General features: G+C 35.3%; 2 protein-coding genes and 1 long non-coding RNA gene across 3 annotated transcripts; 2 read left to right on the top strand and 1 right to left on the bottom strand.

Annotated features, from left to right (window-relative positions):
- Positions 1-535: 535 nt before the first annotated feature.
- On the top strand, positions 536-1,497 carry LOC149491442 (uncharacterized). Its single transcript, XM_089699636.1, has 2 exons — positions 536-691; positions 1,327-1,497. The coding sequence occupies exons 1-2, from the start codon at positions 536-538 to the stop codon at positions 1,495-1,497; spliced, it is 327 nt and encodes a 108-aa protein (XP_089555762.1).
- Positions 1,498-3,136: 1,639 nt separating this feature from the next.
- LOC149491441 (uncharacterized) lies at positions 3,137-9,377 on the top strand. The gene is made up of 4 exons (XM_089698368.1): positions 3,137-3,211; positions 5,558-5,722; positions 7,024-7,251; positions 9,207-9,377. The coding sequence occupies exons 1-4, from the start codon at positions 3,137-3,139 to the stop codon at positions 9,375-9,377; spliced, it is 639 nt and encodes a 212-aa protein (XP_089554494.1).
- Positions 9,378-11,026: 1,649 nt separating this feature from the next.
- On the bottom strand, positions 11,027-11,702 carry LOC149491440 (uncharacterized). Its single transcript, XR_016316143.1, has 2 exons — positions 11,299-11,702; positions 11,027-11,258 (listed from the first exon to the last, which is right to left on the bottom strand). It is a non-coding gene; the product is annotated as an uncharacterized LOC149491440 (long non-coding RNA).
- Between the last annotated feature and the right edge of the window lie 3,771 nt (positions 11,703-15,473).

The raw sequence follows: 15,473 nt of genomic DNA, 5'->3' as shown, positions 1-15,473 counted from the left end.
AAGAGAAGCAAACAAATTAGAATCAAAAGCTTTGCATATTATTTACTTATTTATTTAACACTTTATTTAGAACCAATAGATATTATATTATCTGTGATTATATTAAATACCACTGTTCTGTGTTAAATACCATTAAATACCTACATACTAATACAATACACACGAAGGTTTGTCCGAAGGTTACATGGACACTTAATATTATACGGGGCGCGTCCAGGGAAATGAGAAGAATTAGATATTTTTTTTATTGATCCATATTAACCTGACATAACGAATATAATAATTATTTAATATTAATATAATATATAATATTAGCCACGGAATTAATTATTTATTCCGTGGCAGAATCTGAGCCAACAAATCTGATCATGAGTAGCAAGCATTATATCTAACTACTCAAATTTCAAAGCCATCGTTGACAAATAAAAAAAACAAAGTTCCATTTGGCGATATGTCAAGATGAAAGAACGCGAGCGATCGTACAAAATTAATTAACAACAAGCATTTCAGGCATTCAAAATTTCATAGTCTTATAATGGGAACTAAGGGAACGCAGGTGACGGGTAAACCAAAGGCTGAGACGAAATCTGGACCGTGTCCCTGGCTTTGTAACTTGGTGCCATCGAATGTTCCTGGGCCCGGAGCCGCTCAAGCTGTACTGCATCCTAAAAAAGATGTGTTCGTACTTAAAGTAAGTGCCTTAACTCGTGAATTAATTGGCCATTGCAATCTAACGTTTGTGTATTTCCATAAACTGAGTCATACAGCGCTCCAACCATGCTCCAACATACACATTACATTACACATATTATATAGCTTTGTATTTTCCTTTCGAATCTACCTATTACCCAATTCTAGCCTCCCGCCTGGGTTATGATTTGTGGTTAATGGAGATAATAATTATAACTATAAGCAGCCTAAACACCTAAATCTAAATATAAATTTTATATTTTGATTCTCAGAATCACTAAAGCGCGTCACACACGGTGAAGATACTGTAATATTTTGTATTACAGTATCTTAAGGTATCCGGTATCAGCGTTCTGACCATCATTTTTCTTTTTGTCATTGCGTACTAAGACCCCTGTAGAACCGCCATCCTGTTACAAATGACCCGAAATTTTGTGGGTAAAATATTGTAGTATCTTCACAGTGTGTGACGCGCTTTATTCACTTAGGCAATCACTGTCCATTGTTAGGCTTAACAAGAATTTATTAAATTATACGAACCAAGGTATCATTGATACCAAAATTCTTTGATGCATTTAAACGTGAATTGCCCTTTTTTTTATATCAGTCAGAATACTGATCTACCAGCATTTAAAGGTGGCGAAAGTGGGGCCGAATGGTGACCGTCGCGTGAAAATGGAGTTAGAACTGGTGACACCAAAGGGACCTGAGAAGAAGCCTCTCTGCCGCATCGACACGAGGGAAACGCAGTGCGAGCCAGACCCTCCACCCTGCTGCTGTGTTAAACCTAAAAAGAAAAAGAAATAGGGCATAGACGGGCACCCCAGCTTAACTCAAAATAATTGCCGTAGTCATAACAAACAGCCAATTATAATAATAAACTATTTTAAACCGTGTATTTTTTTTTTCAATATTCTTTACTCCTACCTAACTAAGTACATACAAATAGGGATTTTCGTCATTATTTTCTTCGATATTTTTGCTAATGATTTATAAACGTGGGATTATTACCACCTACACAACTTGAACTCAATTAGCTTTATCCTAAGGCTTTATCAAAATAAAACGAAATAGTTACTATGGAAATGTTTGATTGAATTGATTGAATATCAGTAATTTTCCATGCCCAAAAATATATTTGTAACTATACGACCCGGCAAACTTTGTGTCACCTTCATAATATTATATGAAATATGAAGGGAAAATATATTTTTCGTTGCTTGTTATTTATTTTTCTTTCCGTATAAGTCTGTATAAGTATTTAATGAGCAAAATTGGCCAGCCATCTTACTCCTAATGATCAATTATAATGTTATTTATTTTTCTATAAATATTAAAAGAAAATATGAGATACCTACAGCCGTTGCCTACACTCTATAGCTGCACATCATTACAATATGCACATATTACCTTTATTACAAAAAAATCAATTTTGCCGTCCGTCTGTATCAAAAAATGCTTTAAATGCATAATTTATATAACCCATATCCATGTGGTGGAGACAAAACCAATGAATCAAAAACCATTAAAAACTGTTCAGCCGTTTTCAAGTGGTATAGCTAACATGACTTACTTGGGTATATAATATAAAGACGTAACGGTAAAGGAGGACAGAAATCTATCCCATATCATATCTTAATTTCCACCATAGTAGTAAATTAGTCCCATACTTACGAAAGAAAGGTAGAAAGAAAGAAAGAAAATACATTTATTTTAATGTCTTGCCGCACAGGAAAAAACAGATAATAGTAAAATACAATAAAGTTTGGAGTGCGAAGAAAACAGAAAATTATATTCAAAACTCATTTCAACATTAACACATAGGGTCTGTGCAGAAACCACTCGGTGATATTCTGTGATGCAGAGGCATCGCAGCACCGGTTTTCAGTAGGCCCTCCTCGACAGTCAAAGGAACAGTGTAAATTTACGTAGTTTTTGTGTATTCTAAACATGTGTGATGCGAGACTTTTTATACATAAGGCACTTATTTAAAAACGCCCGCTCGACGTTTGTATTATTACCACAACCCATACACGTTTCCTCCATTTGTAAGCTTTTGGTCCAGATATAAGATGAGAGCGGGAGGCTAGCGTTTAAAATTACCATCTATGTAAAAAAAAAAAATCGTCAAATGTTTTGCTTAGCGCAAATCTCGAGAGTGGCTGAAACGATCTCGTTAATTGTTTTTTTTTTTTATTATTTTCCTTGAGGTACGTGAACACTATGTGAACGTAAACATGTACCACGGGCGAAGCCAGGGCGGATCGCTAGTTACCTATGGAAATATAAATCCTTCCGGCATATAATAGAACCTCATTCAACACCACGCGCCACGGACAAATCAATCGTGTCAATCTTCTAGCAAAAATATTGCCATTGTACACTCGCTAAATTTATTCTGACAAATCAAAATTTCAAGTTAATGAATTCTTTATAATTTACTACAATGGGAAAATCTGGAGGTGGGCCTACAACGCGCAAACCATACGAAGAAATTGGTGCAATATTTAATGGTAATGAGGTATGTATAAAGTGAAATGTAGTGAAATGTAGTGATGAAGTTTTTATCCCTGCTGATATAATAATTAAATGAGAGTGAAGTCCCATGTCCCCTAATGGGGTAAGGGGCAGATGCATTATACCTACATCTGTTTCACTGATCGATTTTCTTTAGGGACAAGGTGATCAGCCTTCTGTGTCCTACCAGACCGAGACATTTTTTTTTCTTCGTCTCCACTGGGAATCGAACCCAGGACCCCTCGGTGCTACGCTCACGCGTCAACCACTATACCAAGGAGGCGGTCAATTAATTAAATGAGAGAAGTTTGGTTATTAAAGATCCCGTGAGGCGTGAGACAGGCGCTTTTGAGTCTCCTAAGGACTACGTTATAACTAAGGTTATAACTGATACGTATATACCTCTGATACATATACGTGATATTACTTATAATAATAAGCAACTAAAACTAATTTATGTGGTCTAAATGCCTCTCTCGTCATGTTACATTTTTAACGGATTACAAAAAAGGAGGAGGTTCTCAATTCGACCGTATATATTTTTCAATGTATTATTTGATTTAAAAATAACAATAGTACGTTGTTATCTCGTGCCCTAGCCCATACCCCACCGGATATCAGTGTAACTGAATCCCTAGGCTATGTCTAGAGTACTGAACAACGACAGATTCATTAAGACATCCTTTAACCCATTGAGCCCCGAACGGCCCGATCGGTCCACGACACAATAGATTCTATTGTGTCTGTGATTCCGGGGCCTGAGTTACTAAGCTTTAATGATTTACTTCTATTGTAAACTAGAGGACACAGACTACTTCCTTTTCACAAAAAATCAATATTTTTGCAACTATTTTTGTTCTTCTGATATCAGTCGTAGCGTGTTATATGTGATAAAGCTTATAGTGGAAATAATTGAACGATCTTGAAATTTGAATATTCATCCAACCAAACAAACATACTCTTCAGCTTTATAATATACCTATGATAGTTATCAATTTATTATTATTATATTATTAGGTACTATGTAAGCATATAATAATATTATATTCGAAGCTTGATATTCGATGATACAAAGAATGGATTTGAAGAAAATTTCCATTCTTTTATTTTTAGCTTTCAATCGCATAACCTCACTCAAAGATATGTATGTATTATCACAGACTAATAATAATATACTACGTATACAAGTATTATTATTGTATTACTGCAAACCAGGCATTTACAAAACCGATGATGACAAAAATAACACAATATTTTCTAGTGTTTGATTTTACGCGATTATTGTACATTTAGAAATTACGCGAAGTGTGTGAAGCGTCGGGATAATAATGAATTAATCACGTTTAAAATTCGTTAAAAGATTTACTACATGCTATCCGCTACGCTTAGATGCATGAATATGGGTTTATGAAAGCATCCTGACTAATGCCTTTTCCGATAGTGTCTGCTTTAGTGTGCGTCCACACTGAATGCGCGGTGGCGGCGGCCTAGGCGGGCGCGACGAGCGGGCGCTCGCGGTGGCCACACCGACGCGCGAGCTCAAGTAGCGGTTCGACGTTTTTCGGGTGTTGCAAACTTTGGACGATTTGCTATTTTTACTGGACAGTCCGATTTTGAGATGAGATCATTATAGAAGTTGTACACGAAATAAATAAAACAGAGGAATAACGGGTGAATCTTATATGAAGAATTGAGATTATACCCTACAAAATTACTGTGGAGTATATAAGTGTTTTAGATTGAATCGCACTTATAAATAAAGAAGTTTCACTTCAACAATTAAGTATTTACCGCTATTTTACGAAAAACATAAAGGATATAATATAAGAAGTCGAGCGATAAGACCGAACTGGTTTGATACCCCCGCCGTCCGCGCATTGGGTCGCTTGCTGACTAGGCCCGTAGTGTGGCCAGAACGCGCGGATAGGAGAGTTTGAAAACTACGCGCGCTGGCTCGCTCATTACCGTCGCACTAGGCTTCCGCCATAGTCATTTCAATGTGGACGCAAAGGCGCGTTTCATACGTTTGATATTTCGCGCCCGCCGTCGCAACCGCGCTAGGCTCGCAGTGTGGACCTGCACTTTATGTTGTCTGTAATGCAATTAGTTTCCCGATGTCCTCGGGGCTCTTCAGCCCTTGATTATCACTTTACACTGCAATACGACTCAATTGCAAAAGCGTGGGTGTTTACAAAGTAAGCTTTGAGCGCTAATAAGAGCTTAGCTAATATGGTTAATTCCTAAAGGCCAAAAAACAATCTTTGACTGTTTTTGGCATAGCAATTATTGTTGTGGGTGTCTTAATTTAAGGGCGTTTTTCCATTTTAAATCTAATCTCTATAAATTTAAGGTTAAAATTCGTGTACCCAAGAGCACATCGAAACCACCAAAGCTGACGGCATCTCAATTGAAATTGCAAAACCAGTGTACGTGCGAAGACGATGCGTCTGTTTGTTCGGAGACGTGTGGTCTCCCGGGGGAGGGGGGCGCTGGGGGCAATAGGCTTAATTTCCAGGTAACAGTGGACTTTTTTGAAGTGAAACTTCTTTATCGGGGTTAGAAAAAAATTTAGTGTAACATTTTTTCGTTACGCGTGACATTTTTCCGTTACGCGCCATCTTTTTCTTATCCCTACCACGCGTGATTCGACGTATTTCTGTAAAGTTGCATATAGTAAATTATTTTTTGAAAAATAAGGTCATAAAGAACTAGTACACGCACACATTTTTTTGTCCAATAGTGCGGACTGCCCAGTATTGTAGATTCTTCATATATTGAAATGAGCATTGAAATTCGGAACTAGACTCGACTCTAATTAGAAATTAACAATTAGTAAGTACACTAGGTACCTATACCACTACGCACACAGGGAGGTTTTCGAAAAATCAGAATAAATATAAAAATGGCACATGTAGGTGTAAAGACCTATAAAATAATTAGCAGAACTGAAAAACGTAGAAAATACATAGCTTTTGATATGATAATTTTTTATTATTTAGAGAACCCTAAAAATATATGGCAGGTAAAACAAAACAACCTTTTCCAAGAAGATATTCTTAGCTTTAACAAGACGAAAGCGATTCGTTGTTATTTTTAATTCCATGAATGAATTATTTAATCAATAATTTAGAAGCTCGGTACAATGTTCATCATCCATTGAATATTTATTCAATTAAGGAAAGTAATTTTATTTTTATACATAAGCCTAGGTAACATAACATACATATAATTTTAAAATATAGCTTTTCATATAGATAGCTTCTTATATCTGGCATAAAATGCTATTATGCTTAGCTGCGATTTTATTTAGAAATATAAGATTGTATTATTATATCGCTATATATATTGAAAATAAATACATAGGTAAACTAATGAACCGTAATTTGGCCTGATATTTCCAACCAAATGAATCAAATCATGTGGGAAGATAATTTTGATGTAAGTAACCATTCATAACAGTTTCATTCATCTATTTTTAAAAGTAGGTCTATTGAGTCGTGAGTAATTTCGGAATAACTTATTTACTTACTGTGTTATACAGCCTACATAATACCTACTAGAAGATCCATGTTTCAAAGAATTTAAAGATATTTCATCTTCGTTTCTCTATATATGTATAAAATTCTCGTGTCACAATGTTACTGTTAGTTACCATACTCCTCCGTAACGACTGGACCGACACTCATGAAATTTGTGTGCATTTTTTTGATCTGAGAATTGGGTTACATCTATTATTCATGCCCCTGAGTGATAAGAGTAAGGCAGAACAACGTTTGTCGGTGTCAACAGCTAGTAACAATATAAATATTTCCCTAGATTCCTGATGACATCTGCGAAGCAATGACCAACAGGACCGCTCTGAACTCCGAAGTGGTGTACAGTAAAGCGGAGGCCCATGGGAACCTCTGCAACGTATGCAATGTGACACCTCAAGACGCCCCTAAAGGCGTGCAAGCACAAAAAGTGCTACACCCAGATAAAGATGTGTTTATTCTGAAGATTGGCAAGCAAACTGATGAGCCGAATCGCACGGGGAATATTGAGGTACTTGGAATTTAGTATTGGCTAGCCTGTCTATCTCCGCGTGTAGGTATTAAAAACATACCTACAGGCGAGGGCCAATGCGCAAGGGCCAATCTGGCCAGGGCTGCCGCAAGCGACACGAAGTTTTGAAGTCGGTTGTTTTGAACGTAGTTATTTTTATTTCATACTTTTTAGTGAATTTTTCAACACGAGTCAAACGAGCCCAAACTCGATAAAGTTGAGTCAATATATTACTGAGTTCCTATAGCCACCTTCCGATCCCATCGTCAAATCAGCTCTATGTCATGATAATGTTGCATCGATATCCAATTGACATACGCTCATTTCAGCTCAATCGGTTACCGAGAAGTGAATTAAAGTTACTTGCTAGATTTCAATTAAGTCATCGAGAACAGATAGACTACAGGCCGGTATATAAAAAAATATGGGTCATTTGAACCACCAGGTGACCTATCTAGAACGATAGCAGAGCATAAAATAATAAGATTCAGCACTATGCCGTCACGTCTTGTAAGCTGTCCAACTGAGTGCAGATGAGAATTCGAAAGTACAGGTAGACTCGGTAAATTTTGGTCATTATTTTTGGACGGCATTCTTAACCACCGATAGATCCATTAAAAATAATAAGAAAACGCACAGTGCCGTACAAAAATGGTGGTCCACAAAGTCGGATTTTTTTATTTATTTTCCGAGAATTTCAGGGGTAAATTAGGTAATTTGATTATGTACGGCATCTGTGTCATACTATTTCAATACTGCTTTTAATCCATTATTCCGCAACGCCGTACAAAAATCATGGGGACAAGGAGAAAAAATCGAGAGTTGCAATCCCCTCTCTTTCCCCACTCCAGGGGGTGATTTGACACAGTACGGCTTCGGTTCCAAAACATTATCTAGCACTCAAAAGTACTATTAAAAGCAATGCCGGAAAAAAATGATTGTTCTTTTAAATGTAAGTATACCAATAATCATCCGTATTCTTGATATAAAGAATACGATAGCTGTAACGAAGCTGTAAGGTTCTCTTTATAGATAGGTGGTTCAAATGACCCATATTTTTTTTATATACCGGCCTGTAGTCTAAGACAAAAATACTCATAAAATAAAAACTAGCGGGCCTATCCGAACAAAATTTTTATGGGACCAATTCGACACCATTCCGCATCAAACAAAAAAAGAATTACATAAATCGGTTTAGAAACCTCGGAGTAATCGGTGTACGTACATAAAAAAAAATTACCGGTTGAATTGATAACATCCTTTGATACAATGAACATTGATACAATATGTATGTTTCGTCCGAAACAAAAACAATTCCAGATATTTTACACATACATAAGCAACCCTAATTCGCACTCTTTGAATACGTATAACCACACATATAACTTATTGTGAACCGTTGTCCTTTGTCCGTTTAAATAATATATTCATTCGCTCATATTCTCGTGAAGGTTACATAAATTACTTTCAAGATGGAAAATTTCAGCCACCTACATTAAGTTAAAATTTTCCACCTTTATTTGTATGTATTTTACAAGTAAATTTTTATTTAACCTTTCTAAGTAATCTAATTGGACATAATCTTAAAATAGGGTAAAAATATCCTACGCTTTTTCCCATATAACGGGTGGGTAGTCAACACAAATACTGTCATCCATTAGAGATATTTTTGTCGAAGTTATTTCGGATTTGATTTTCTTTTCAAATGCGTAAATCAATTTCATTAGATAAGCATTACAACCTGATTAAATAAAAGAAACAGATATTTGCTTTTATATATTTCCTACTTGTCATCATCATATTGTGAGGATCTTCTAGACAGGATCCTCGGTGGTAAATGGTAAAACTAGAGGTATGTTATGACGATTCAAAAGTGTTTCTAGAAGAAGTCTAATTGAATTAAAAAAAAAACGTTTCAGTTTGAGTTTGACCAGACGTAAAATTACAAAACACAGGTAGAGCTGGTCACACCCCGGGCACCAGCTAAAGCCCAGCCAGCGACGCACTCCTGCAAGCAGATCCAATGCGAGGACCAAGATTTGGCCTGCTGCGCGCCATGTAGGACCTGTCGGGGCGTGGTGCCGAAGAAACGAAAGGGCAGGCGCCCGCCCAAATGTTGCTTCTAGTTTTTGTGACTTAAAATGCAATAAAAAGCGAAATTTTATTTTACCACTTGTTTTATTTTAATGCGTGGTTTGTTTTAAATTACAAAATAGAAAAACAATTTATTTATTTATTACTCTTTAATAAAACTATACATCTGAAACTTATTGCTAATGTATACATAAACAAAAAAACAGTATAGTTTATTAGGCGGCCTTTTCACTTAGTAGTGATCTCTTTCAGGCAACCTGGGCAAAAGGTAACAAGCTACTAAAATTACAATTTATGTTCATCTGCAGTGTATTAACTATTAAGTATTAACCCATTAGCTTTGATATTACTTTTTATTTATTTTTTTAATTAATAAAACAAGATGAATAATTATTATAAATTACTTGAAATGTAGTCTGTAAGTTTATCCAAACTACTTATACTCTGTAGTCTGTACCAAATTTCATACTTACAGATCCGATCAGATATTTTTCGTGAAAAATAAACATTTTCGTTCATTATTACAAACTTTCGGCTTTAATAATATTATAAGTTATAACAAGATAATCTTTTAGAAGTATCGTCTAACAATATCGTATTATCAAGTTTCGTAAAAAGGAGGAAATTATTGTAATGTAACCTAACTACTATATTTACATCAATGTTTTCAAAGTGAAACTTTTATTATTAATTTACAAATATAAATCACACAGAATTCATCAACTAAACCAAATCAAAACCAGGCGTCTCAAAGGTCGCATATTTTAATTCCTTAAACAAACAACATATGAAATTAATTCCCAGAATAAATTACATGGCTCAGTGAGAACAAATTTAAAGAGACACTGAATAACAACAGGCATATGTACCTATCTGATATAAATTATGTAGGAACAATCATGTTATAACATCACTTGCTTTCCGACCGCGGCTTCGCCCGCATATTTAAAGATACACCCGCATAGTTCCAGTTTCCGTGGGATTTCCGGGATAAATCCTATCCTATATGTTCTTTCTCAATATATTGTACCAAATTTCATCCAAATCCTTTGAGTGGTTGAGGCGTGAAGAAGAGACGGACAGACAAACAGACAGAGTAACTTTCTCATTTGTAACATAACCATTAGTTAGGATTACTTAGATGATATGCTAGGGCCGGTGTCACTACTTGCTTGTAATATCCCTCTACTTTTTGACCATTGTCATTTTAACTGATAGATAAATTAATAGTCTAAGAGCCCGTGGGAGATCGTCCTTCACCGATCTGATAACCAGATAAGACGTATTTTTAATTAAATACTAGCGGTCCGCCCCGGCTTCGCCCGTGGTACCTACATGTTTAAACTATCCTATCTCTCAAGTTGGATCGAACTGCACATGGTGTGCGAATTTTATTATAATCGGTTAAGTGGTTTAGGAGTCCATTGAGGACAAACATTGTGACACGAGATTTATATATATGTCGTGGCCATATCGTAGATTTGCTCATTTCATGATATGATCGATCATTTCACGAAATGTTCGCATTTCATGAAATGGCCAACATAGTTTGATCAGATCGTTAAATCGTCAACGTTTCACGATATGGCCATCCACATTTGGCCAGATCGTATAAAATTTAAAGAGTCCATAAAATATTAAAATTCAGTATATTCTAAAAACTTGTTTAATGTCATTTAAGTTAGTGCCGCGGCAGCGGCCGGCGAATGCTAGAAGCGAATCGTTTTTGCAATAAAAAACAGTTAGGTTAGGTTAGGTTAGACTTTGATAAACAACGCACGAGCCGAGCGAGCAAAGCGAGCGTGCCGCGGCAGCGGCCGGCGAGTGCCAGAAGCGGATCGCTTTTTAAAAAACAAACAATTATAATACTATAGTAGGATATATAAATATATATCCTAAAAGAAAAAATGCGTCTTAAATTATTTTATTTAAGACGCATTTTTTCTTCAATACATATATAAGATATCCACATTTTCCATAGTACTCGAACCGTCGTAAATTCTTTGCTATGACTTTCTTCATATTGTTATTAAACGAATTATGAAGTTTTTAACTGCGAATAATTAAATTTTCGCAAGCGGCCGCCATCTTATCACATAAACACAGAGCTTGCAGCGCCTCTACCAATGATTAATGTAACTATTTTACGATATGATCAAATAATTTTGATAATTTCATGAAAAAACCGCGCGTTTAGTTGGCCATATCGTGAAACGATTTCTTATCATTGATATGCTCAAGCCACATCATGATGTGGCCAAACTAAATTGGCCATTTCACGAAATGCGACCATTTCGTGAAATGGCCAGTCATATCATGAAATGAGCAAATTTACGATATGGCCACGACATATATATTAAGATTAAGATTTTTTATGAACAAATATGCCTATAATTGCTTGCCTATCGAAAAGTTGTCATGGCTTTACAGTACTTTAAGTACGATTTTTCGCAGGCAAGTATATATGACTGATTTTGAAATAAAATAATCTAAAATTTGAGATAACTTTCGATAAGTTATCTCATCACTCAATCGATGGAGTCACCTATTTTGACTTACCTGTTTACACCTGCTTGCCAGGTAGTTATACACTGAAATGAGTAGGCAAGCATACCAAGGCATATTCTGTGTATCAAAAACTATCAGTAAAATATATTTCATTGGGTTATCAAAAGTATGAAGGTGATGAAAAAAAATCGATAAAAGGTAATTTAATTAAAAAGAGCCACATGACCACTTTTCGAAAGGCAAGCAATTATAGGCATATTTGTTAATAAAAAATATTTAATAAAAAATACGTCTCATAGCTGGTTATCAGATCGGTGAAGGACGATCTCCCACGGGCTCTCCTACAATAAACAGAAAATGACTAGAAGCTGTGAAATTGGCTGAAAGTATTTAAAGGTAGTGGAAAATACCCAAGCATATTTGCATTACACACAGTCCTATTTCGTAATGATATATCATATAACAAAAATCAATATTCACAATCACTGAGGTAGGTACTTATATTTAAAAAATGTTGGTTATAGTCTAACTTTTTTTGTTGGTTTACTTATATTATAGTAGGTAGGTACTAGCTTTCAGCTCGGCGTCACCCCCGTTTTAAAAGAAAAACCCACATAGTTCCCGTTGCCATGGGATTTCCGTGATAAAACCAACCAACCAAATGTGTTAATCCAAGTTACCCTCCTATATGTGTGCTAAATTTCATTGTAATCGGTTCAGTAGTAGGTATTTGCGTAAAAGAGTAACAAACTTAAACACACACATCCATCGGCCATCCTCACAAACTTTCGCATTTATAATATTATTAGTGAGAAGTAGGACTAGCTTTCCGCCGCTTTGTGTTAAAACCTAATAAATTCTTAAAACCTTAATCTTGAATCACTGTAAGTATCTATTAAAAAAACCGCATCAAATTTTGATGCGGTTTTTTTAATATCAAAATTAGTTGCGTAGTTTTAACTTTTAAATAGGGACGTAGGGACAGAGAAAGCGACTTTGTTTCATACTATGTAAGTAGTTATGATTAACGCCATCTTCCGAAATTTACTATAAATATTACAATTGTAACATTTCAGTGTAACCAACGCTCCTGCCATCTACAGAGCATTCGACTAACTGAAATCAGCACTGAAATTCAGCTTGAAGACTTGTGACTATAACATATTTATTAGTTCTTTACAAGCATCGCAAGATGGCGAGACATAAAATTACAAGCTACTTCGTAATTTATTCGTACTTCCTACTATTGGTCTATATAAGATCCGAATTGCAACGGCCGCGGCGTGATAATAAAATGAGACCAATTTTATAATAAATTTAGTGTATTAAAAAATGTATTAAAAATGGGTTGACTGGGAAAATCCTGGACAGGATATTTTTTATGATGATGATATGAATGAAGATATAAGTTGATGTCTTGTTGATGTTATCTTTTGTCACAAACACAAATCTGAAGCGACTGAAAAAGGGAATAGTTTATATGCAAAACTGTGGCGCAATATACCTACGTAAAATACACGCAAGTAAAGAGCGGGTGGGCGGCTAGTCTATACCTACAACGGATAATAAAATCACTACCACAGACTAATAATAATATACTACGTATACAAATCACTACATAGTATAAAACAGTCGCTTTCTCTGTCCCTATGTCCCTTTGTAATTTGTATGCTTAAATCTTTGAAACTACGCAACGGATTTTGATGCGGTTTTTTTAATAGATAGAGTGATTCAAGAGGAAGGTTTATATTATGTATAATAACATCCATTAGATAGTGGAGAAGTACTGTTATTTTGGAGGTTTCTAATGTGATGTCGTAAATAATTGCATTTTTTCCGCTTACATTGCAAACGCAGGCTGAACCCTACGAGTTTTATCAAAATAATGTACTAAGTACTGTACACATTGAAAAGGTCTACAGAAAAGTCCGTGATGGTATACATATTTGTCTATCTCTTATGGATAACCCACAATAACTTTTTTTTGTCATTTACTTTTTACGACAAATAATGGCTAATTTTCGAAGCGATTTTAACCAATACATCATTAATACTTAACCAATTAAATACCTTAAATAGATTGTTCATTTAATATAGATGTAAATGGCCCTTTACACCGTATGATTTACGTGAATATTTTCGAAGATATTACAGATTTAAAAATTGCGGGACGTAGCGTTTGCGGCCGGCCGCCCGGTGCGGCAAGAGCGTGTTCACAGTTTTTCTGTAGTGTACCTATTTACTATTTACTATTTAGTATCAGCATTGCACCCGTGCGAAGCCGGGGCGGGTCGCTAGTACTATATATAATAATCTGAACTAATAGAAAGTAAAAAGTACCGAAGAGATTGTTCATTTGTTTGAAATAGATCCGTAGACCATAGGCTTTATAAATTACTAGCTTTCCGCCCGCGGCTGCGCCCGCTTTGTCTAAAACCTAATAAATTATATACAAAAACCTTTCTCGAGAAAGTGACTTTGTTTTAAAGTATGTAGTGATGATGTACAATGGGTAACCATGATCGCTGACCGCTAGTCTAATCTTAATATATATAAATCTCGTGTCACAATGTTTGTCCTCAATGGACTACGATTATAATAAAATTCGCACACCATGTGCATTAATATTTGTGTTAAAAAGCCTCAGTACAAACTATAAACAGATAATGCCGATCGTGTAAAGTATGTTTAGATCAGCAGAATTATAGCTAAGTGACGCCTATGATCGTGTTCAAATTCCTACTGAGTTCATGTTTTCAATCACGCCCAAGACAAAAATAATTCTATCTAAATTGTAACTGAATACGAAGAGATGAGATGATATTTATAATACCAGTGTTAATAATCGTAGCTGTCACTATGTGCTAAGGATTTGCAAAAATTCATCAGGATATATAAAACCGGCCAAGTGCGAGTCGGACTTGCGCACGAAGGATTCCGTACTATAATAATCTAATAATAGAAAATCATTTATTGTATATATACTATGTATTTTATTTTTATTTTTAGTACCTATTTGTTGTTATAGCGGCAACGGAAATACATGATCTGTGAAAATTTCAGTTTTCTAGCTATCACGGTTTATGAGATACAGCCTGGAGACAGACAGACAGCGGAGGCTTAGCAATAGGGTCCCGACTCCCGTTTTACCCTTTGGGTACGGAACCCTAAAAAGGCCTATGAGTTTCGTTAAGCTAAATATGTACCTACTTATCTAGTATGTGTACCTATAATGTATGCGCATAAAACACCTCAATTCAAATTCATTTATTGGCCTGAATGTCGTTACAGATGATATTACATAACGTTTATAAATATTATGATCGATACATCACTCCGGTAGTGTGTGATATGTGTGTGATAGACCTTATTAACAAACACTAATGTAATGTTTCTTTTATGCTCTATTATGTACCTATATATTTCTTATACTATTTAAAGCACATTAAAAGAGAATTTATTAATTATTTATAGTTTTCCAATCATTATTAATTTTGGTTAAAATTTCCAATACATGTATTTCGTTCGTTTTGTTACAATATTGTATTTCGTTCGTTATAAAAAAAACATTGCCGCGCTTTCATTTCCCGCGAAGAGAGGATAGTCGAACTTTTTCCCGT

The sequence above is a fragment of the Colias philodice genome, chromosome 1 (assembly GCF_061535455.1).
Source record: "Colias philodice isolate Cphi_HAF_F1 chromosome 1, ilColPhil1 Martin Lab GWU primary, whole genome shotgun sequence".
NCBI lineage: Eukaryota > Metazoa > Arthropoda > Insecta > Lepidoptera > Pieridae > Colias > Colias philodice.
The sequence above is the reverse complement of the archived record's forward strand: the minus strand, read 5'-3'. Positions and strand labels throughout refer to the sequence as shown.